At 42.3% G+C, this 21,769-nt stretch overlaps 2 protein-coding genes across 3 annotated transcripts; both read left to right on the forward strand.

Moving 5' to 3' along the window:
- Positions 1 to 86: 86 nt before the first annotated feature.
- On the forward strand, positions 87 to 17,695 carry MED6 (mediator complex subunit 6). 2 transcript variants are annotated; one of them, XM_010574140.1, is made up of 9 exons: positions 87 to 180; positions 3,134 to 3,293; positions 4,310 to 4,401; positions 8,171 to 8,253; positions 8,953 to 9,061; positions 9,527 to 9,642; positions 10,404 to 10,431; positions 15,251 to 15,323; positions 17,458 to 17,695. In XM_010574140.1, the coding sequence occupies exons 1-8, from the start codon at positions 159 to 161 to the stop codon at positions 15,307 to 15,309; spliced, it is 669 nt and encodes a 222-aa protein (XP_010572442.1). In that variant the 5' UTR covers positions 87 to 158; the 3' UTR covers positions 15,310 to 15,323; positions 17,458 to 17,695. The 2 variants fall into 2 exon arrangements, with proteins under 2 accessions (XP_010572442.1, XP_010572441.1); XM_010574139.1 differs by lacking the exons at positions 15,251 to 15,323; positions 17,458 to 17,695 and adding an exon at positions 11,032 to 11,553.
- A 167-nt stretch (positions 17,696 to 17,862) lies between these two features.
- Positions 17,863 to 21,769, forward strand: LOC104835902 (disintegrin and metalloproteinase domain-containing protein 20-like). Its single transcript, XM_010574141.1, is given in 2 exon segments — positions 17,863 to 19,980; positions 19,982 to 21,769. Coding segments are annotated over 2 exon segments (2,208 nt in total). The 3' UTR covers positions 20,072 to 21,769.

Below are 21,769 nucleotides of genomic sequence, written 5' to 3' on the forward strand. Positions count from 1 at the left end.
CCCCGGAGGCCCCGCCCCCCCCCGCCCCGCCCCGCCGGGCGTGGCGCCGCTCTCGTCTCCCGTCTCGGTTGCCGGCGCCGCTCTACCCCGCTTCCTGTCCTCGCCGCCTCCCGCCCCCCGCCCCGTCAGGGCGCCGGGCGGAAGTGCGCGGCGCGGCCATGGCGGCGGTGGATATCCGAGGTAGGGCCGGGGCGTGTGTGGGCGCTCGGGGCTCCTCGCTGGCGGCCCTGACGGGCGGGTTGCGCTTCCCGCGGCTCCGGGCCTTGCCGGGGGCCGCCTCCGTGTTGGGTCGTGGGGTCTGCCCACCGCCTTGGGCTCGGCTCTGCCGGCGGGCGCGGAGGGGTGAGCTTCCCTGCGTGGGGCAGAGGGCGGCGGGCCTGGCTGCCCCGGGGCAGCGGCGGCTGGAGGAGGAGGTGGTTGTAATGGGCACCGTCCTGGCTGACTGGCCGGAGGTTGCTGTGCTAATAGTATTCGCTCCCAGGAGCGTCCAAGTTAGTGGAGGACGAGCTGTGGCCAAAGGTGGGAGTTTGATAGAGCTGCTTCCTTTATTAGCGCTCTGTAGGGGCAAGAGAACTCCTGCGTTTGTTTGTATTCGTTTGAAAAGAATGCACAAGGGAGTTTAGTAGTGTTGCTAATGCATCTGTGTCAGGAAAAGGGACTGGGAGGAAAAACTGTCCAAAAGGCAGTTTTCTCAGACATGAGGCAGGCTGGGAGGGTGTGTTCAGCGCCAGCTGGGAAAAACAAGCCTTCCTTCTGTACAACTCTGCCTTTTCAGGTGGAATAAGGAGGTCCTGGGGTGAGACAGTAACGTAGGGAACAGCTAAAAAAGAGAGTTTTAGCTCTCAAGTTTGGAGGAAGGTAGGAAACACTGGCATGTGTGGGACTTGCACCAGACCGAAGCAGTGAGTTAGGCTGGTAATCTTAACAGTGCTTCAGGTGGATGTGATCAGGCAAGCTGGCTGTTAGAAAAGCCAGAAAGCAAGCTGAAGTAACTGAGAACAAGAAAGTTTTGGGTGAGAATTCAGGGGTATGAATAGAATGAGGGAATGTTTTGAAGAAGAAGGGGTGATACTTGAATGAAGTATTAAAAGTTTACATTGTAAACAAAATACAGGTTAAATTACTGTGAAGAGTTTGAAGTTTGAGAGAGGAAGAGGGGCTTGAGAGGGCATGAGAAAAGAAATTATTTTTCTCCATAAGGGTGTCTGAATGGAATCACACCAAAAGCCTGTGTGATGGAGTCTCTGAGAATGACCAAGAACAGATATTTAAGGAGAGCTTGTGAGGGGTTAATTTTGGTAATGCCACAGAGGTTTTCTCCTGCTGGCTTTTCTCCCAAATTGTCTTGACATTTATGGCAGGTTGGCTGTATTGTCACAGGCACTTTACTTGTGCATCTGTGATGCATATTGCACAAAAATTGCTTTGAACAAGATGTCCTGTTTTTGAAAGGAACAGGGAAGCAGGAACGCCATCCTTTCTCATACCCAAAATAAACGGAAGTACTCACTTCTTAGTGGGAATAACAGACATGTCAGGTTTATGGTTGGTTTTGTTCTTCCTCCACTTTTTTTCCAAGAATAGTTTAAGAGAGCAGTCTTGCTAGTTACAAAGGCAATTACAAATATTGGCACTAAGCAGCTATGGATAATTGAGCCTCAGAGCCCAACTTTATATTCTGTTTTACGATATGTTTATCAGTCTATGTACAGCATTATAGCTATATGTATATGAAGCTTGCCTGACATTCCTCTTGAGAAATGTAGTTATTGTTAATCATACAAGCAAGAAAAGTCTGTATTTGAAATGTAATATGAGAATTTATTATGGGAAGAACATGGCAAGCACTTAAGATTTTGGTGTTGTTGGGAAGGAAGACTTGTCTTTTGGTTTTGAAAGGCATTTAGGATAATCAGCACTACCACAGCTTAAGTGCTTAATAATGGGTCTTAGTGCTGTGTTTCTGAGATTTCCTTTTTTTACAGTGAGGAGAGAGAATAGTGTATATGAAATGACATGAATGCCTTGACTTCCCCCCCACCCCAAGTTCTATGAAAGAGGCTGGCAGTTCTGAGATTAATGAGGCAAAATGATTTACACATGACTATTTATGCTACATTTTTCCTGGTTTGCTGGGCAGCTAGTGTTACTTTATTAACTGTTCCTCAGTGAAACTGCTAGTAGTGTATGAGCTGGCATTTTTGGAACTGATCCAGTCATCCTTGAGCATGCAGAGTTGTTGCAGAAGTAAAATATTCACGGTGGAATGATAAATGGGAGTTCTGGGTATGTATATAATGCATGAACGTAAGGGAATGGTTCCTGTGCGAAGGGAATTTCAGTTCTTCATTCAGTCTTCAATGACTTCTCATCACTTATGTTTTTTAATTCTAAACAATGCATGCCTTTGTTTCCTGCGTTCTTGTGTCTTGGAAATTTTATTTGCTGCTGCTGCAATTTAAAATGGATGAATTTCAGGGTGCTTTTCAAGGTGCCTCATGGATCTTCAACGTTAGCAGATTCGTTGACTGTGGAACCAATTGTTGACATTGGTTTCTTTGGTCTGCTTGAGGAACATAATTTTGCTGCAGTGTGATAATAAAATCCGTCCCCCCTGCCCCGTAACTGATTCTAACTTACTTTAGTAAATTCAACTTACCAGAGACCTAGCTTTCAAAAGGAACCGTGCTTTGGATTGTCTTTCTACTCACCTAATGCTGTGGTTCTTAAAATAAACTATATAATACTACTGAGTAGATTTAGTATGATAATATTATATACAGTATCAGAGCTAATTAACTCCCACCAACACAGCACGCACGCACACGTGCACGCAGACCCTGCTTACATTCTTGAGACATAAAGGTATACCAGCAGCTGGTGGTCAAGGAAAGTGCAATAATAAAAAAAGGCTGGATTTCTATTATGTACGTGTAACAGAACTGCAGAAGGTGGAAGGATATGAATTATTATTTGAACTCTATGAAGCGCATTTTCAATTAGAACTGGTTTGTGTGAGACTGTGTTCCACCTCCTTCTCCTGCTATAATCATTAACTGGTGGCAATTTACTCTTGGAAGTATTTGTAGTGTTTCTGGCTGCTTTGGTACTCAGTGTAGATTTCTCTTCCCAGATAATCTCTTGGGAATTTCCTGGGTTGACAGCTCTTGGATTCCAATATTAAACAATGGGAGCGTGTTGGACTATTTCTCAGAGCGAAGTAACCCATTCTATGACCGAACATGTAACAATGAAGTTGTCAAAATGCAGCGGATGACCTTGGACCATTTGAAGTAAGTTGTAATTTGGAACTGCTTCTTGTGCAGTGTCCTTTGTCCCTCCATCCAGAGGCTTTGATGGTTGAATGGAAGCATGCTGGAAACCTTCTGTTCTGTGGTTTTTAGTCCCACCACTTGCCAGGGAGCCCAGCTTTTTCTGTATTTGGATGTCTTCTACTTCCTCTTACGCCATTTCAAGGAGGTGTTAAGCATGACTGATTCTATGTGTGTTCTGAGATTCCAGTAAATTGCCTTTCAGATATTTCTCTGAATTAGAAAAGATGTCTTCTCTCATCCTCTCAGCTCAACACAACTTGAGTAATGGTAATGTAGTTGAATGTTTTTCTATGGTGAATAGGGTTTATGTTAGGGGATGCTTTGAGTTTTTCTTTCTGTATCCTGCTGGCTATGTGCCATAATTAGTACATAGTTCCTCCAAAGAGCTGGCTTTTAGTATGGATAATAAAAGTAGTGAGTGTTGTAAATAAACTGATCACAGATGGTTGTGTAATGACATTGCAGCATGCAGAAGTTTAACTTTCTTTGCAGTTCCCCATCTGCTACACTGAGCACAAGTGAGATGTTTGAGGACTATTTAAAGACTCCACAATATGATAGGGATTGTGCAAGCTGAGCTAAAAGTTCATTGGTGAAGTCGCTTGTGCTCAGATGTGGTTGCAGAGGGGCTTTCACATCAGACACACAGATGGTCACATCATACACTGGTCCTTTGTTTCTGAGTTTAAAAGACTTCTCTATGATGATAGATTGTTATCCTTCTTGCTATTTATTTGTTTGCTAACATATTCTACTGAGATGTTGTGTCAGGTTGTTGTGGCTCCCTTTATATATGAAGCTAGATTTTTATAGCTAGCCCAGGAAATCCTATGCCTTTATTTACTGCCCGTTACAAAGAAGAGCTTCCAAAGCATCAGAACTTCATCCTTTTACTTCCAGGCCTTTTGGTAGCTCTAGACATCCTACAGATTTTACTTTGAGGAAGATACTTATTCTGGTTGCTTTTTTTTCAGCCAAATGGTTGGAGTGGAGTACATCCTTCTTCATGCACAAGAGCCCATTCTCTTCATTATCCGAAAGCAGCAAAGGCAATCTCCAGCACAAGGTAAGGTCACTCAGTTCATGTCACTGTTGAGAAGGCCGATTGGTTAGCCCCTTTTATCTGTTCCTAATTTGTTTAAGCACTTCTGGTTCCCCTTTTATGTCTATCTTAAGCCTAAATAAAAGGGTATGAGGCTTTGTGGTGGGGTGGAGATATTTTGTCTAGCAGAGTGACCTCTAGTGTGCTAATAGCAGGGATTGCCATCTTGTGGTGAAATGTGAAGAGTACAATGAGAAAGTGCTGCCCTATCATATACTTTGCCATGGGAAATTGATAATAGCATTCATGCCATGTTATATTTATCTGTTAGGCTATGCAAGAGTATTCGTTTTAATTATTTGAATATAAGGCTAATGATATCCTTGCTTGGGACTGATGAGCTTAGTTTAATTTGACCTAATCATCTGAAGTGGCTAGTATGCGATTTATTTATTTATTTTGGAGAACCATGATTTCCATTAGTTAGGGAGAGGGATCATTCATGCTTTTGTTTGTGTCATGTTGCTGTCTTATTCTGCACTATTTCCACCTTCAACTGCGGATTGGTTATACTCCTGAGTAGGATCTTCTGAGTAGAAGACGATGACCCATGTGAAAAATGACCATGAGATACTGCAAATGCTGCTTGTGTTGGTTATTCCTGTGAGAACTGAGTATTTTGGCATTGTGAGGGAATCTTGTAACAGCAGCACCACTGTTTCTTACCGTGTCACTGATGACCTTTTCAAGTTTTAAATGAAATACCTTAGCTCTTTTTCCATTTGCATGCAACTGGCTTCATTATTCCTTTTTAACCTTAAATTTGTTTGGGTGTGTGTGATTAATTAAAAAAGTAGCCACATTTCAATAGTTATTGGACTGACTTCTGTGTTTACTGCCTGTATATGTAAAATAATTCAGGTTATTTCAGAGTAAGCTTTATAGAAAAGAAAGGCAGGGTTAATGCTAGTTATTTCTTAACTTTTTTTTTAGTGAATTAGGCTCTGCATATGCATTTTAGTGTTGTATAGGAGTTTGCTTTGTCTAGCAGTGCTGCTTATTTGCTTGTATCAAGTAATGGCATCTTTATATTGCAGTTCCATACTGAAAAAGAACATATATGATTCCTTCTTTAATAGATTTTTTGAGTTGTTTCTTTATTAAAGGTTTTGAATTTAGCTTTCAAAAGACGAATATGGAAATAACATGCAGCCCTTAATTTCCTGCTTTGACACTTTTTAGATTGAGAGTAGAGTTGGGACTTCCACAATATATGTGTTCAGACTTCTGCAGTAGGGCAAATACATATTTGGTGGAACTTAACTGGGATTTGTTTGGTAATATTTTTCCCATAAACTGTAAAGTTTATGCTAGGTACCTTGATTGAGTCACATAGTTCTGTGGAATAATTACTGGAGGTGACTTAGAAATTAAACCTATATTAAAGGTATGGCATTGTTCACACATTAAGGAAGGGTATAACATTGAAGAAGCTTTCAGGGTTGAATGCAACTGGTATGCAAGGAATCCATTCCACAGTGGTTCCCTAGACAATGTTGCCTGCAAAACGGCACAGAGGTTGGAGTGGAGCGAAGACTCTGTGGCCAGGCTTTGTGAATCACTGCAGAGATAGGAACTTCATGGTATTATGGTACTGATAAGCTGCATATTTGCCACCCTGGGCCAATAGTTTGTTATATTTTGACAAAATGCTGTCCTTTGTGCAAACGTTGCTCATTATAATGTCATTATAATAGCAAAACACACCTCCAGCCCACAGACTACCTGCCTTCAAAGTGGGACCACCCCTCACTGAGCCTGTGCTCTGAATTTTTGTTAAACTATACCTTTAAAGGCAAAGCGAGAGAATTTTATACCAATCATAATAAAGGTATGTATGACTAGAGTCACTCAAGCTCCACCTTGAAGGTAAAGAATTGTATAAAAATGGCCTAAGAAAGGGGGAGTGTTGGGGAGGGCATCATCGAAAACAAGTCAGGGAAGACACTGTCACAGACTACCTCTGACTCCTGGGGTCAGTCAAGGAGCTGAGCCTCTCTTGCCCCCCATAAGGGCGCCTTTGGGTAAGATCCAGACTATACTGAGCGATTACTTGGAAAACTTAGAAATCTCTCTCTATAAGAGTCGCTCTTCTGATTTTGCACACTGTATTATTCTCAATGTTTGCACGTGCTTTTGCAGACAGTGTATGTATCACCGGCAATCCATAAGAACCTGTATTTCTGTTGCTTTAAACTGCACTATTCATTAAGCTAGCTGTAGAAGTTTCTCATTGGGTGCCGCCAAATTCTCTAAGTCTGGCCGCGTGTGTCCATGGAGTGTGACTAAGCTGAAAGTGAAAGTGCAGTGCGCTATTAGGGCATCCATAATAGTGAGAGTTCAATAAGTTGAACACGACTGGACTAATAGTGCCAAATTGGATATCACTCAGAATCTAAACCTAGCCACCCTCAGCCCCTCTGATATCTGAGGATAAACTGGAACGCAAGGGGGTTTATTTTCTGCCAAATTACTTTATCCTTCATGCGACAAGTTCCCTAGCTCAAATGTTACCTGTGTGTTTCATTCTATCATGGTACAAACATTAGTGTATTTGAGACGCGAGAATGGGGATGGAAAACTAAAATTTAATGATTTCACAGCTAGTGTTGAGTACTCAGAACTGGTGCAGGCCTGCCTTATGACTTCTGTGTGCTTTTTTTTTTTTAAAAAGTATACTTGTATTTTAACTTCTTTAAGCCAAGTTTTTTTGCCTGTTTGAAGTGATTTTGGAAAAAAATCTTTAGATCAAATGATTAGGGAGAGTTACCTGTCTAGGAAGGCAGGCTGCTCTAGTACAGAGCTGTGAGACAGTAAAGCTGCTGTTCTATGTCTTGCTCCACTTCTAAGGAAATGCTGAGAATCCTCTTTCTTTTGAGGAGAAGTGGGGACTGGCTGTAATATGGACCCAGCTGTCTTGGTCTGTTTATTTAGGCAGGTGTCCAAGCTTCATAAAATGCAAGTACTGGATGAATTGGGTCCTGTCAGTAAAAAGGTTCAGACAGAATGTGCTAATGCAGATGGAGGAACTGGAACAAATGTGTGCGCAGGTAAGATCCTTAGGAATGTGAAGCTGATAGCACCGCTGTGGTTCCTCAATTGAAGAATCTTTGGCAGGGTATTATGGAGGCAATTGTGATGTTCCCCTGCATTGCAGGTCTAATGAATGACAATTTTTGATCGGTCAGTAGAGGTTCCAAATCTGATTTAACAAATGCCTTTGGAAGATAGTCTTTTTTTGGCAGAATGTTATTAATTTAGAAAGGCGTGCTCTGTGTGTGCTTAGCTGCCCGTGGGTCTGGGAAATCTAGCTAAGAGGACTGTACAAGTTGGAGAAAGCTGAGGCCGGAAGAATGAGATCTTGCGTTGTTGTGGGTTTCTACCAGTAGCAAAAGCAAGTGGAACTACTTCCAGTGCAGTTCACTTGACTCCTCTTGTGTAGCTCTGAAAACCCCAACTCTTGTAAGGTCAATTATTTGTTTGCAGTAGGACAGGACTTAAAGCTGATGCTTTTCTATCTGTAAAGCAGACCTTGTGGTTTTTTTTCCCCTTATCAGTCTGTGGCTAAGGTTCAAATAAAGCACCTTGAAGGAAAAGGTTAAAAAGAGAAAATTTGGTGATGAGGTAAATATTACAATTTCTGCTGTTACTACTGATATTCAGTAACAAATACACAGTCTTCAGCCAGAGCTTTAAATTGATCCTGCCTTTTTTTTTTCTTTTCTCCCCACAGTTATCCCATTGGCTGACTACTATATTATTGCTGGAGTGATTTATCAGGCACCTGACTTAGGGTCTGTCATTAACTCTAGAGTTGTAAGTGTTCTGTGCATTTGATGTATACCGGTTTGTATTGCTTTTACTTTTGGTTCCTCCCCAGGCTCTTAAAATCCCTCCTTCACTGTTTTGAGGAAAGATCTTGTGTGGTATACAGTAACTTAAAACAAACCCCACTAGTTAATATGGCCTGCGTCCCACATGGAAATGAAAGATCCTGGGAGAGTGCAGTATGGTCCAAAAAGCAGGATACATCGTTTAAGGATGAAGGATCAGAATAGCTGAACCTACACAATTGGGAGAGCAGCATGAGGTTCGAAAAATCAAAAGAAAAATTACATGACAAATACATATGAAATAATAAGTAAATATTCAGTGAAGCTTGCTTTGGAATGTTAATGTTAAGGTAATGTAATATTTCTCTTTAAATGAGGCTTATGTTTTTAAGTTGATGTGGAATTTCTTTTAATTGGATTCTCGGGTTTTTTATTTCTTCTGTTCTAGTACAGTACTGCTTTTGCAAGCTTTTCTCTGTCAATTTAGAAAAGCACTTCAGAAAAGGTCTTGTAAGAGCGTGTTAAAGAGATTACATTCTTGGTCCAAAACTAGATGTCTCAAGTTCCCTTCCCAGAACAAAAATTAATATAGAATACTAATTTTAAAATTCCTGCTTTCTAAAATTTATACAGTATTTTCTCCTTAAATTCTGAATACTGCCTTATGTTCTTGTTCTGAAAGCTCACTGCAGTGCATGGAATTCAGTCTGCTTTTGAAGAAGCTATGTCCTACTGTCGCTATCACCCATCCAAGGGCTACTGGTGGCATTTCAAAGATCAAGAAGAACGAGGTATGATTCCTAGTTGCTCCTGCGTGCTTTGGGAAGGGGGAGGTAATGTAGGGAAAAGCTTGAGGCAGTGCACGGTGATGGTGTAGAGATGAGGTTAAGTGTCTGTCTGTCTGAAGGGTAAGTTAGTGCTCCCTATCAGGTGGAAGGAATCTTGCTCTTCTGTGCTGGTGGGGATGAACACCGAGGCATGGGTGGGAGATGAAAATGGTGAGCTGTGTGTCAACAAAGTGGGCAACTCTTTAACCCACTGGAGACCCAAGTACATTTCCAGAAGCCAAACCAGTTTGTCAGAAGGTAAGAGTTGTCCTTAATCTGTCTTCCACAAAAAAAAATCCACCTGTCATCAAAGGAAAAATGTAGGTGAAGTTTTGAGAAGAGACAAATACCAACTTGTCATGCAACAAAGAGCTGTTGAGAGAATAGAACTTCTAATACATCTTTCTCTTACGTTTCTGTGACTTGCAGAGAAAGCTAAACCAAAAGCCAAGAAGAAAGAAGAACCAAGTTCTATTTTCCAAAGGCAACGGGTAGATGCTTTGCTTTTAGACCTAAGACAAAAGTTTCCACCTAAATTTGTTCAGGTATGGCACTTATAAGCTGTAGTATTACTGTAATTTACTTAGAACTTAAGGCAGTCATAAGTACTTCAGCTGAAACTGAATGGGGATTTTGTGTTCATTCTGCAATGATAACATGGATTAGACAATAAATTTGAAATGGAAGGCTCTGATTGGAGTGTAGGATTCCCCTTTGTAATTCCAGGAGTCATTAAGACCTTGGCTAAACTATGAGGGCGAATTTTATTATACAAATGCCATATCTAATCACAGAAGGTCAGTTCTTGTCAGCTATTGGATTTTGCTGCTGCTTCCAGTTTCCTGCTTTGTGAGCTCAATCAAGCCACCACAGCTATTTTGTTTTAGTTACTCCATTGTTCTGGAGGCTCATTAATTAGCGTGGAAATTCTTGGCATTCTCTGAAGCTGTTATGATTACCTGTGATCTTCTCTAGTAGCCATTTGTTCCACCAGGTATTCTGCTTGGGAGCAAAGGAAATTATGTTTATAGCATCTCACAAAACTGTTTACCCCTCAGATGTGGGAGAGACTGGCTAACTGCGTATTTTTTGCTTTAGTGCTTTTCAGTTGCCAGAGGAAAAACTGGATGTTATAAAATGTTAATTGGATTTTAAAATGTATATAGTGATCCCTTCTACCCTCAACTCTTATACATAAGAGTGTATTGGTTGGTTTATATTCCTAAATGAATAGTAGGAAGGGTTAAGAATTATGACTTTGGTACCACTGATATGTTGTTTTATTTTTTTGCTTCTTCCCCCACAGCAAAAGCCTGGAGAAAAGCCTATCCCAGGTAAAACACTATTATTCTCACAAGACTTAAAAAATAGGCTTTATATAGCAGTGTCTTCCAGTTGCCATATAAGCTCCTTGCTGCTGCTGCTGAGGTGGTTAGGAATTCTGGCATTGCCTAATTGTGCAAAGTGCTAGGTAAGAGCAAAGTACTAGATAAGAGTTCTTTGTGACAGCCAGGATGAAATTGAAAAAAATGTGTATTCTACTCCTGCCCTTTCTGTCTGTAAAACTGTATTGCCTAAAGGTCCAAATACAGGAAATGGTCCTTGAAAGCAGGAGGAGGGTGAAAGGGTGAATGAGGGAACAGTTTAGTCAGTCCAGCATCTTAGTGATTTTGCAGGGTGCTACAAGCTCAAGAAAGCATGTGAAGGCTTTGAGTTGATTGTAAGCAACCTCAAAACAGGAGAAGCATGAACTGTATCTCTTCAATCTGTTCCACTCTTTAATCCCTATAGGTATGAGTTTAGTCCTTGCTTATTCTTATATCTTTGAAATGAATTTTGCCCCTTTGACATCAACAATATTTTCTGAGTACTGTGAATAGTATTTTAGGAATAAAAATTGGAGGTTTAACTTTCTTTTGCTGTTACTTCTTAAGTGGATCAAATCAAGAAGGAACCAGAACCAGCCCCTGAAGCTGTCAAGCCAGAGGAAAAAGAGACTGTAAAGAATGCTCAGCAGAGTGCTGGCGCTAAAGGACCACCTGAAAAACGGATGAGACTGCAGTGAAGGGAGAAGTTGTTACACATCTGGATTAGTCAGTACCTGGAAAACAGGAGATTCTTGCTCCCCTTTCTTTATATTTAAGCTCTTCCACTGAGACTGACACTTCAGGGACTGAAGTCCCTGTAAGAGCTTTTTCTGTAGAAACCTGTCACACAAATGTTAATGTCAGGATGTGAGCTGCCTCAAAGAAGGTGTTCTCAGTGTTCATCTTATTTTGAATGTTGGCTTCTGAGAATGGTTTTTATATGGACATATTTTGCAGCCTCCTGAAATCTTTAAAAACTCTTGCATCCCTTGTGTCTTGGTTTCGTATGTAAAAAGAAAAAACTTTTATCTATTAAAAAAAAAAAAAGTAACCTGAATTTTTGGCAAATGAAACTCCTGGCTGCTGGAATGCCTTTCTTAAATGCTTACTTTGTTAGTAGCAAATATGCCATATGTGCTGGCAGCATTTTTTTTGCTTGGATATTGGAATATATTTTGTGCTATTTTGAGGAAGAAACATTCAACTAAGGGATTTAGGCTGCCTGCTAGAAAGTGCTGTGCCTTTAGTATGCTTGCAATACAGATAAAAGATTTGATAACTGGAGGCTCAAATCCATCTAATTAGATGTCAAACTGCTCTCAGTCTCTAAGTGTTCTTGAGCACTTATTTTACTTAATGGCTAAGCTGGTCTTTCATTACAAAAGCTAGTGTTCTGTGAGAGAGATTTATGATGACGTAAAACAGGCTAAAATGTCTTGCTGTTGCACACTCAGTGAAGCTGTTTATATTTCTCCTTTTTTCACTGTAGCTGAAATATATCAATTACATCTCTTCCTCTGTGCTTCTAGCACTTTCTTGCTGCATCTGATCACCTTGATTAGTCTTCTGCCTTTTAGACCTTGGGAGGTAGGGCAGTGGAAGAGAAACATCACTGACGCTATACAAAACTGTACACTTTGCTGTTTAAGCATGTTGCTTACACAAACTCCGTGTCGTCCGTCCGTCCGTCCCCCCCCCCCCGAAAAATTAGAAGCCATCCATGGCAAAGAAATGACTGTTGGTTTTGTTTCTTTCATTGAAGTAATGGAGCAATTCTTGAAATAGCTTGCTTTCTTTTCACAACTGTTACCTGTGTTCTTGTAAACTGTAGTAAGCAAGAAAAAGGTCTGTACATAGTAAACAAAACGTAGATAGGAAGGAAGACTGAGATATGCTTAGACAGCTGTGTCAAATTTATTTTGAGGTTATAAGAGACTCTTTCTGTTTCAGTAATGTAATAAATAGCTCTGGGTAGCTATTGAATGATGGAAAGACCCATGTAATTTTTGTCCTGTAATCCAAAACTGTAATGCTAAAGATGTAGATAAGCCAAGTTTGCTGTTGATGCAGATACAGACCTAAAATTCATATATTGGTGTACTTAAGTGTGTATTAGCTTTATTTCATACCATGTGGGTCAAGTTTGAACAGCTGTTTCTCCAAATGTTGATAGAAGTACATAATAAGCTAGTGTGAACTCTTAAATCATGTGAAGATATAGAAAGCAGTTATTCTGGAATGCTCAAAACAAGACAGAGCTAATTATTCAGCATTGAATAATTACCAGGTAGTGCGAATACACTTAGCACAAAAGGGTGTAGATTCTTTCTTATATTAAAGAAATTCCTCTGAAAGCAAGGAGCTCAAGAAGCACCAAAGCAATTGTCTCATCCACCCCCATGATGGAAAGGGGGATCTCCAGAAATGAGGCATGAGTGGTGAGAAATCTAAAGAGTCCTTGCTGGGTTTTTGATATTCAGAATAAAGTCCTTGGAAATGGCCATTAAAGGAGCTGAATTTCTCTGTAGTTACTCATATTACTAAGAACCTATATGTCATTTGGAAAAACTTAAGCAAGAAAGATGACTAGACTGCACTGTAATGAAGATCTAGGGTGTTTTGGGTTTTCTTTTTCTGAGAGAGAAAAATTAACTACTTGTTAAATCTTTCCTTTGTGTACATTACTAGCAGAAGAAAGATACCTTGCTTATTGGTGAAGGCCCATACAGCTGTGGTCAAAAATAGATGCTAGAACATATAGTATGAGTGAAGTATTCTGTCAGTCACTGGATTTCATCTGAAATAGTGTGTTGTACAGCTCAATGGCTGAAAAGAATTCTCCTAAAATAGAAGGGTTTGAAGAAGGGCAATGAAATGACCAGGAGAAAGTTTCTCCTGTGAAGTCACTGGGAGGACCAAGGCTTTAGTTCCTTAGGAAAGAAGAGACAAATATTGAGTCTATAAAACTGAGTACTGTGAAGCAAGTAGGAGAGTAGAGAACTCTTTTTCTGTCTTGTAGTACAAGAATAGAGGGACAAGTTAATGAAGCTGAATTGGAGTTACATTTAGACTGAATCTTTATATTCCATACTCAGAATTTGAGCTGATTCAGAGATCAGGGTGGAACTTGGAGGGGCTGACTGTCCTCATGTCTGCATCTCTTACCAGCCTTTTTGCTTTCTGCAGAAATGTCTGGTATTGGCTGGTGTCAGAGGGCATTAAAAAGGATGGACTTCTGATCTGATCCCATCTGAGTTCAAGTGCCAGCATCTAAGCTATTGAGAGGATAGCAAATGGCTTCTATGCATGAAACAATACGTTTGAATGTGATAAGCCTCTTCCAGGGGAATGATCTTTTCCTGAGAGAATTATATTATAAAGCAGTAAGGGATGTTACCAATGAGTGTCAATTTCTTAGCTGTCCTTCAATTTTGAAGGTTTGCTGTATGAGGGACTGAAATATCTTCTGATCTTGTTACTTGCTGACAAGATATTCTAAAATAATTTTATCAGTTAAGTGAGCTTTGATATTTACTCAAGTGACATTATTTCAGATATTACTGTTAAACTCCAAGTAATTTACTGTCAAAAAGCTGTTAAGCAGCTATCTTCTAGTCAGTAATGTTTTTCAGTGTATGAGAATCTAAGCCTTTTCTTTCTGGTATTTATACACTGTCTCTTGGTTTGGAGCCTAAGCGCCGAAGTCCAAAGTCCTTCCGAGGACCTTCAGTATTTGTAAAGCTTATAGATGAAAGGGAAATAAGCATGCAGTTCTGAAGTTTGCCCTGTGTGTCACTTTTCTTTTGCATAAAGGAGAGATTTGGTTGTACAGGAGAGCTATCTCTATTTTTTGCTCTTAAATAATAACCATTCAGAATTCAAAAGGGCTTTTCTTGGCCTAAATCATGGGGTATCAGGAGCTAAAAATGATGTAGAACTCTAATGGAAACATTCTCCTGAGAGCCTGAAGATACATGTAAATGTTTGTATGCATGTGAACAGATATGCATACATGTATATACATGTGCATATATATATATACATACATGCAAAAAGATTGTAGGAAGAGGGGCAGTCTAGCTACCTCAGTTCACAGTGTAAAGCTATAATGGTGTCTCGGATGCAGCAGAAATACTGTCTTTTTCAACTTTTCACTAAGTAAGGTCTGACCAGGCTATGTGTTATTCTCGCCCATTCCTCTTAGCCGCTCTGTTCCCATACTTTGTATTTTGGTAACCTTTTCCTAGCAAAGAGAGTTAGATGCCACTTGGACAGTCAGTACGTGTCGTTTGCCAAAGCAAGCTGTACTTGGTACAAGGTTAGAAGGGTATAGGCAGTAGGAAGGATAAGGCAAAGGGGAGAGATTAGCTTTATTTTGAGACATGGAGGTTCCCCTGTGAGAAAAATGGTAAAGATATGTTATGCAAATAGATCATGGCTTCACTGACCAACAGATGGCTTCTGAACAAAAGCTAATGTGATATGCTTTTTCAGGTTTTTTTCAGTATTTTTTCAATGGCAAAGCAAATGATGCTAACTAGGCGTTCAAGGTTCAAGACAGTTTTTCTTTTTTCTTGGAGAGGAAGGTGAATTTTTGATAAAGTGTTGCTTTGGTCTTGTAATCATGCACACAATGAACAAATGATCACCTATGTGACAAGTATCCTTCTGCAGCCTAACATGGATCATAGATGGATGGGTGGTGGGGAGAAATTTTCCCAGTGGGATGTGTTATGATGTATTATTGATCTCTCAACAATCAGAAGGCTTCATTTCTTTCTGCCAGGACAGTGGATTTCAACCTGTGGTCCACAAGGCTGCTGGGGTTTTGTGACCTGTTCCTAGAGACTCAACAGAAGGTAAGTGAGAAAAGTAAACCTCTTGCTGGTAGGATTCAATTCCACAGGAGCTGGCACCTTCACTGGAAATTTTAGGGGGCTACAAGGTCGAAAAAAATTTTAAAAACACTGACGAATCATGAGAAAGCCAGTTACACCTGCCAAACAGATGTTTCTGCAGTTGAAGTAGCTACAGATTGCCGTGATACATTTTTCCTGCTCTACTGTAAGGTCAGTCATTTTTTTCTTCCAACCTGTTCATTGTCATATAATGGGAATCTTTCCCTCCCTCCCCTTTGATCTTTGCCTGATCAGAGTACAGAAGTGCAAGGCTCTTGTATCCTGAACACAACAGCGTCCTCTCTTTTTATGTAACCTCGATGCTGAAGGGTTAGCTTAGGTGCTTAATGCAGCATTGCAAACTTATGTTGACACTTCCCCCCAAGAATAACCTGCCATGAGTTCAACAATGGAACCAGAGTACTTTCTAGTCCTAACTATATAGTTATATTTATATTAAAAGAGAAAAAGTAGTAGGCAACTTCTGGGAGGGGGTAAGACATGTCTCTAGCAAGTTGGCAGAGTGATTTAGTAGGGCCTTTTCTCTAACTTGAGTGATCACACAGCAGAAGTATGCATTTAAAAATAGTGCTACAGAGACTGCACACAAAGATTATGTAACAGGATTTTTCTATTATAGTTATTGTGGTCTGAGTTATATTTATTTCAAAAGATGTAATCCACAGACCTGGATACTTGAAAAGTAGTGGACAATTATTCAACAGCTACCTGCACATAAAAAAACTTCACAGAAAATAGTTTCTATAATTTTAAAATTAAAAACAAAATAAATCAAAGGTCATAACATAGGTCATGAGTTTGTTCACTTCTAAGTAAAGCAGTAATAAATTTCAAACAATATACAATTATGGATATCTAGAAAAATCCTAAGAGAAGCAGGTGTCCTCCTGTTTTCATTCCTTTAATCTGGGATACTGTATTACAAGGTGTACGCTACTAATGCTGGCCACACTTGCAGTGAATGAGCAAGGTGCCAGTTCGCAGAATCTGAAGCCCCTTTGGACAACTGTTGGTAACCTCCACAGCTGCTGGTTAGGCCTGCCATGTGCCGAGCTTAAGGTACCGGACCGCTCAACCCTGGGGCTTGAGGCGGCAGAGGGAGGCTCTGAGCACTCTGCCAGCTTCTCCTCTCGCTGCTCAGCCTCCTGAGGGGCAGTTTGAAATGTTAAGTGCCATGCTTGTGCCAGGGTGATGGTCAGCACCCAGAATTTGGTGCCGAAAGGTAGGATCCCGGAGATGGAGATGGGGTGGTGGGAGGGTGCACCTCCTGCAGCTGAGAAAGATAAGGGCCATAGCAGGTCGGACTTCATCCCAGGCATGCTTTCAGTGCTGAAAAGAAAGTTGTGAAGAGCTCCCGAAAGGTAACAGCTGTGGCTCTGTTGAATCTGAGCACTATGTGCCAAAAATCCAGTGTGCATAGCTGTGCTGCACAGGACATCCTATCTTACCACAATTCAGTTCAGCTTACAGTCTTATAGTTGTGTCTAGATGGAGCTAAAACGTGTTTAAAATGTGGCAGCCAAGTGGTAGATGTACCTGTAAGCGCTCTCTTCGCAGTGCTCTGGAAGGACAAACCTTTAGAAAGTCCGTGATGTGGGAAAACGGCTGCTGCATCAGTGATGTCTGTAATTAAGGCACATGGCTGTAGGTGTTTAGCAGCTGTGGCACACATAGGCTTTGCGCTTTTATACCTGGTGCTATTAGTTTGCTTCTATATTACGGAATATATATATATATATCTCGGAAGTGAATTCCTCCCTGGTTCTACCTTTCTTTTTGGGGGAGGTGCGTGTGTGTGTGTATAGCTGGAGTAGCTGTAGTAAGGCACGTGCTAAGAAAGGGCACCAAGGAGTGCTGTGTCCTAGTAACCGGCTAGGAGACTAGTATTTCTGTACCTTTTCATTTCAGACCCTAACCTTTTCCAATGTTCTTTCGAGTGGAAATAGTCTGCTCCTGATCTCCACTCACAAATTATCCTTTAACAGAAGAAGCGAGCAAAGCAAAAGCCAGCCTTTGAGCTATTAAAACAGATTTTCCCCCCCTTGTGGACTAACCAAATGATCCCTTTGCTCAACACAAACGTCCGTGATGAGGAGCGTGAAGCTGAGCTGGGGCCCCTCCTCGCTATGTCCGCTCAGAAGGCGAAACGCCCGTTGATTCGAAAATCAAGACTATAAAAAGCTGGGAGCGCGCCTGTGGTAGGTGAATGTATTCGTTCCTCCCCACGAGAGCCTCCGTACGCGCTCAAAGAGGAGGAGAGGGACGTCTCGAGGCACCCTTGCCGCCTGCTGAGACGGACCCTCGGGCGGCAGGACGCCGTTGGGAAGGCGACGGGGGCGGCCGTGCTGCCCCTCCTCCCCGGCCGCGGCCCACCCCGCCTGCCGAGGGGCAGTTGGAGGCCTCGGGGTGGTTCCCCCCCCGGGGGTCAGGGCCCTTCCAGGCTCCATCCCCTCACAAAGCGGGGCGCGGGGCAGCGGCCATGGGGGCACTGCTGGGGCTGCTGGTGCTGCTGGGCCTGGCGGGGCGGCCGTCCGGGGAGCTGCGCGTCACCGCCACGTGGGTGACAGTCCCGCGGCAGTTGAGGCCCCGGGCCGACGCCAACCCCCTGGCCGTCTTCTACTGGCTGCAGCTGGAGGGGCGGCCGCGGGTGCTGCGCCTGCGGCCCAGGCGGGGTCTGGTCGCCCACCCCTTCACCTTGGTCACCTACGGCAAGGACGGGGCCCGCTGGGAGGAGCGCCCCTTCGTGCGGGACAACTGCTTCTACCAGGGCGAGGTGGAGGGGAGCCCCGGCTCTCTGGCGGCCCTCGGCACCTGCGGCAGGGGCCTCCGCGGCGTACTCTGGGTGGAGGATGGCACCTACGAGATCGAGCCCGTCCCCGACGATCCGGCCTTTCGGCACGTCCTCTACCGTGTGGAGGAGGCCAACGACACCGGGGGTCCCGCTTGCGGGCTGACCCCGGCGGAGCTGCAGCACCAGAAGGCTTTGCTGCCGTGGTTCAAGGCCCCCCGGGCGGCGGAGGAGGAGATGCTGAAGGACTGGTGGACGCACGTCAGGTACGTGAAGATGATAGTGGTCATGGACAATGTCCGGTTTGTGAAGTCGGGCAGGAACGAATCTGAAGTCTTGAGGCAAGTCCTAGAAATCATCAACATTGGGGACTCTCTGTACGAACAGCTTTCTGTTCGGCTGTTTCTTGTGGGATTGGAGATCTGGACCAAAAGCAACCTGATAAACATTACTAACTCTGTCAACAAGGTGCTTGACAGCTTTAACAAATGGCGAAAGTCAAACCTGTCTCCACGGATGCGCCACGATACCGCTCACTTATTTGCATTTCAGAGCTTTGGAAGGAGCCTGGGATTGGCGTTTCTAGGGTCCATATGTGATAACCAGTGGTCATCAGCAGTTGTTTCCTTCACTGATAGGAAGTTGTCCTCGTTTATTACCACATTTGTCCATGAGCTGGGCCATACTCTTGGGATGCGCCATGATGAACGGGGCTGTAAATGCAGACGAAGGAGATGCTTTATGTACGAAAGCGATGTTGACACTGATGCATTCAGTGACTGCAGTTACAAAGACTATTTTGACCTGCTTGGGCGTGGCGCCGGCTGCCTTCGTCAACCACCGGCACCCGGCACTTTCTACACCATGAAGCGTGAATACTGTGGGAATAAGATAGCAGAAAGCGGAGAGCAATGTGACTGTGGTTCAGAATCAAACTGCGGAAAGGATCCTTGTTGTCACCCAAACTGTACATTTACTGCAGGTTCAGTCTGTGCTTCTGGAAGATGCTGCAAGAGCTGCCAAGTACTTCCAGCAGGAACGCTCTGCAGGGCAAGTATTGGTGACTGTGACCTGCCAGAGTATTGCAATGGGACTTCCCCTTGGTGCCCACTGGACGTGTACGTACAAGATGGAACCCTGTGCAAAGATGGTGCTTATTGCTATCAAGGAAAATGTTCTTCCCACAGTAAACAGTGCCAGCATCTCTTTGGCAAAAAAGCCAGGGCCGCTCCTTTAGATTGCTTCAAAGCAGTGAATACTCGAGGTGACCGGTTTGGGAATTGCGGTATTCGTAACAATATCCATTTTACAAAGTGCAGTATAGAGAATATCTTATGTGGTAGGATCCAATGTGAAAACATACACAAATTGCCTTTCTTGCAGAACCATGTAACGCTAGTCCAAACCCCTGTTGGAAATAAAAAGTGTTGGGGTCTTGACTATCACATAGGGATGCCGATAGCTGATGTGGGAGCTGTGGAAGATGGCACGCCATGTGGTAGCGATATGCTTTGTATCAACAGGACATGTACCAGTATATCGCTGCTGAACTACGACTGCAACGTGACAAAGTGTCATGACAGAGGAGTGTGTAACAATCGTAAGAACTGTCACTGCAGGTACGGCTGGGCTCCTCCGTATTGTGAATGGGAAGGACTTGGAGGTAGCATTGACAGTGGGCCCCCTCCAGCCACGGAGATTTTTCAGAGAGCAAAAATAGGAGTAACACTGCTTGGTCTTATTTTTCTCTGTATCCTTGGAGTAACCCTTACCATATGTTATAAACAGGAAATAGTGGGATGGCTTAGGAGCAAAAAGGCCCAATTCCACAGAAGAAGATAGCAGTTGTTTCAAATACTGGAAACACAAGCAGTTCCTAAAGAAGAACACCTGCTGCTGAGTCAAAATCCACCACGAAGCACTTGCTGAAGACCAACAAGCAGTAGCTTTGGATGCTCCTGGGGAAATCTCCCTTGAGCAGAGCCAGCTGATAACTCATCAAAATAATTCAACGTGTTCTGAATAGTTCTAATCTAATGTGATACCATTAAATGCAGAGTAAATGTTATCTTTGTTTATTTTAAGTTAATAAATGCAGGCAGTAAGGCATGCTGTTCCTTGCACCTCGAGCTCTTAAACTGAAGTAGTTAGGTAAACTGTAGGTATAGCTTTTATGCTTCATAGCAACAGTTTACAAATGTAAACTCTTTAAAACAGGTGTAAATAAATTACTCCTTCATCTAATGTTTTCTCCAGCTCAGGGAGAGAGATATTCATGAACATCTGGCTTCTGTCATTCATCAATAACCAAAGAGAAAAAATTGCTCTTGCAGTCTCTATTTAATTCACATCTGTGACACGCAAGCAGGCAAGAAACAGGTATTGCAGTGAGATGCAGGTGTCTGTGGCATAAGCCCTTGCAACTGTTTCCAGGGAGTAGCCCTTCAGGAGGGAGATAGATCATAGGGAACAGGGTCTTCATTTTGTGAGACGACAGAGAAGTATTATCCAGGTCACGCCAGTAAGCATTACACTTCTGAGCCATCAGATATACGTCAAGAGTGTAGTGACACCAGACCTGACATTTCACAAGAACAAGTTGTCTTTCTTTTCTGGAAACTTTCCCGTGCCTTGACTGTTGGGTTCTTTTGAGAACTGCTCTGTATTTTACTGTCTCTTAAGAGGAGCTGTCTGTGAGGTTGCACAAGTTAGCTGGATTTCTAAAATATTTGGAATTATTCTGCAAGTCTCCTCCACCCAGAATTCCTGCAATATTTGGTAGATGTTTTATCTAACTATCTTAGGGGGTTTCTCTTGGTTTACTTTGTGATTGCTTCTTAAGCTATCACTGAATAGGTCCTCACAGCTCTACGGAGTGCTACACAGAAGCATTGTATTTTTTATTTTTTAACAGATAAAATGTGTCTAACTTACGGAAAAAATATGGGGGATGTGGAAATACCATTCACAAAGTTTTATTTTTATTATTTATATTATAGCAGTGATTAGGTCTTTCAACCAGATCAGCATAAAGAGGAGTCTGTAGTCCAGATTTATGGTGAAAACTTTATTTTAAAGGACTGGTGTTTCTGGATTAAGGGCTATAATGCACTTGTCTGCTACCAAAAGAATTATTTGTATTTGGAAAGCAAAGACCACATTTTTAGCAAACATTCTATAAAGGCAGGATAAGTACCCCAACACTTGCACTGTTTGGGAGGAAATACGTTAGTGACTCTACAAATGATGACAGTAAACTCTTGTTGACTCCCTTGTATGATATTTATGTTTTTAGAATACACATTTTCCTGTACTTTTTTTTAACATGATTGTGTTCTGCATCCAAAAAGGGCTGGTTACATTATGATTGGATGTGAAATACAAAGGATGTGATTCACAGTTCTTCATGGCTTTTTGTCTAAAGCAAATGGGTCCTTAAATTGTTATCTATATTTGTTCTGGGGAAATGAGGTAACACATTGTTTGTTCAGCACGCTATGCTTATTGTCTTGATACAAAATGGATGGTTTTGATTAGATGAAGAAAACTTAATCCTGTGTTTATGTCAAAAGACAAGATAACTGCCCCTTCACTGACA

This window comes from Haliaeetus leucocephalus, unplaced genomic scaffold, assembly GCF_000737465.1.
Source record: "Haliaeetus leucocephalus isolate CR32 unplaced genomic scaffold, Haliaeetus_leucocephalus-4.0 Scaffold417, whole genome shotgun sequence".
Classification (NCBI taxonomy): Eukaryota; Metazoa; Chordata; class Aves; order Accipitriformes; family Accipitridae; genus Haliaeetus; species Haliaeetus leucocephalus.

Excerpts from the sequence above, each read along its gene's own strand:
- MED6 (XM_010574139.1), top strand. The coding sequence starts at position 159 with ATGGCGGCGGTGGATATCCGAG. Across the intron at positions 4,402-8,170 it reads AAGGCAATCTCCAGCACAAG|TTATCCCATTGGCTGACTAC; the intron begins GTAAGGTCACTC and ends TTCTCCCCACAG. Across the intron at positions 9,062-9,526 it reads CAAAGATCAAGAAGAACGAG|AGAAAGCTAAACCAAAAGCC; the intron begins GTATGATTCCTA and ends TGTGACTTGCAG.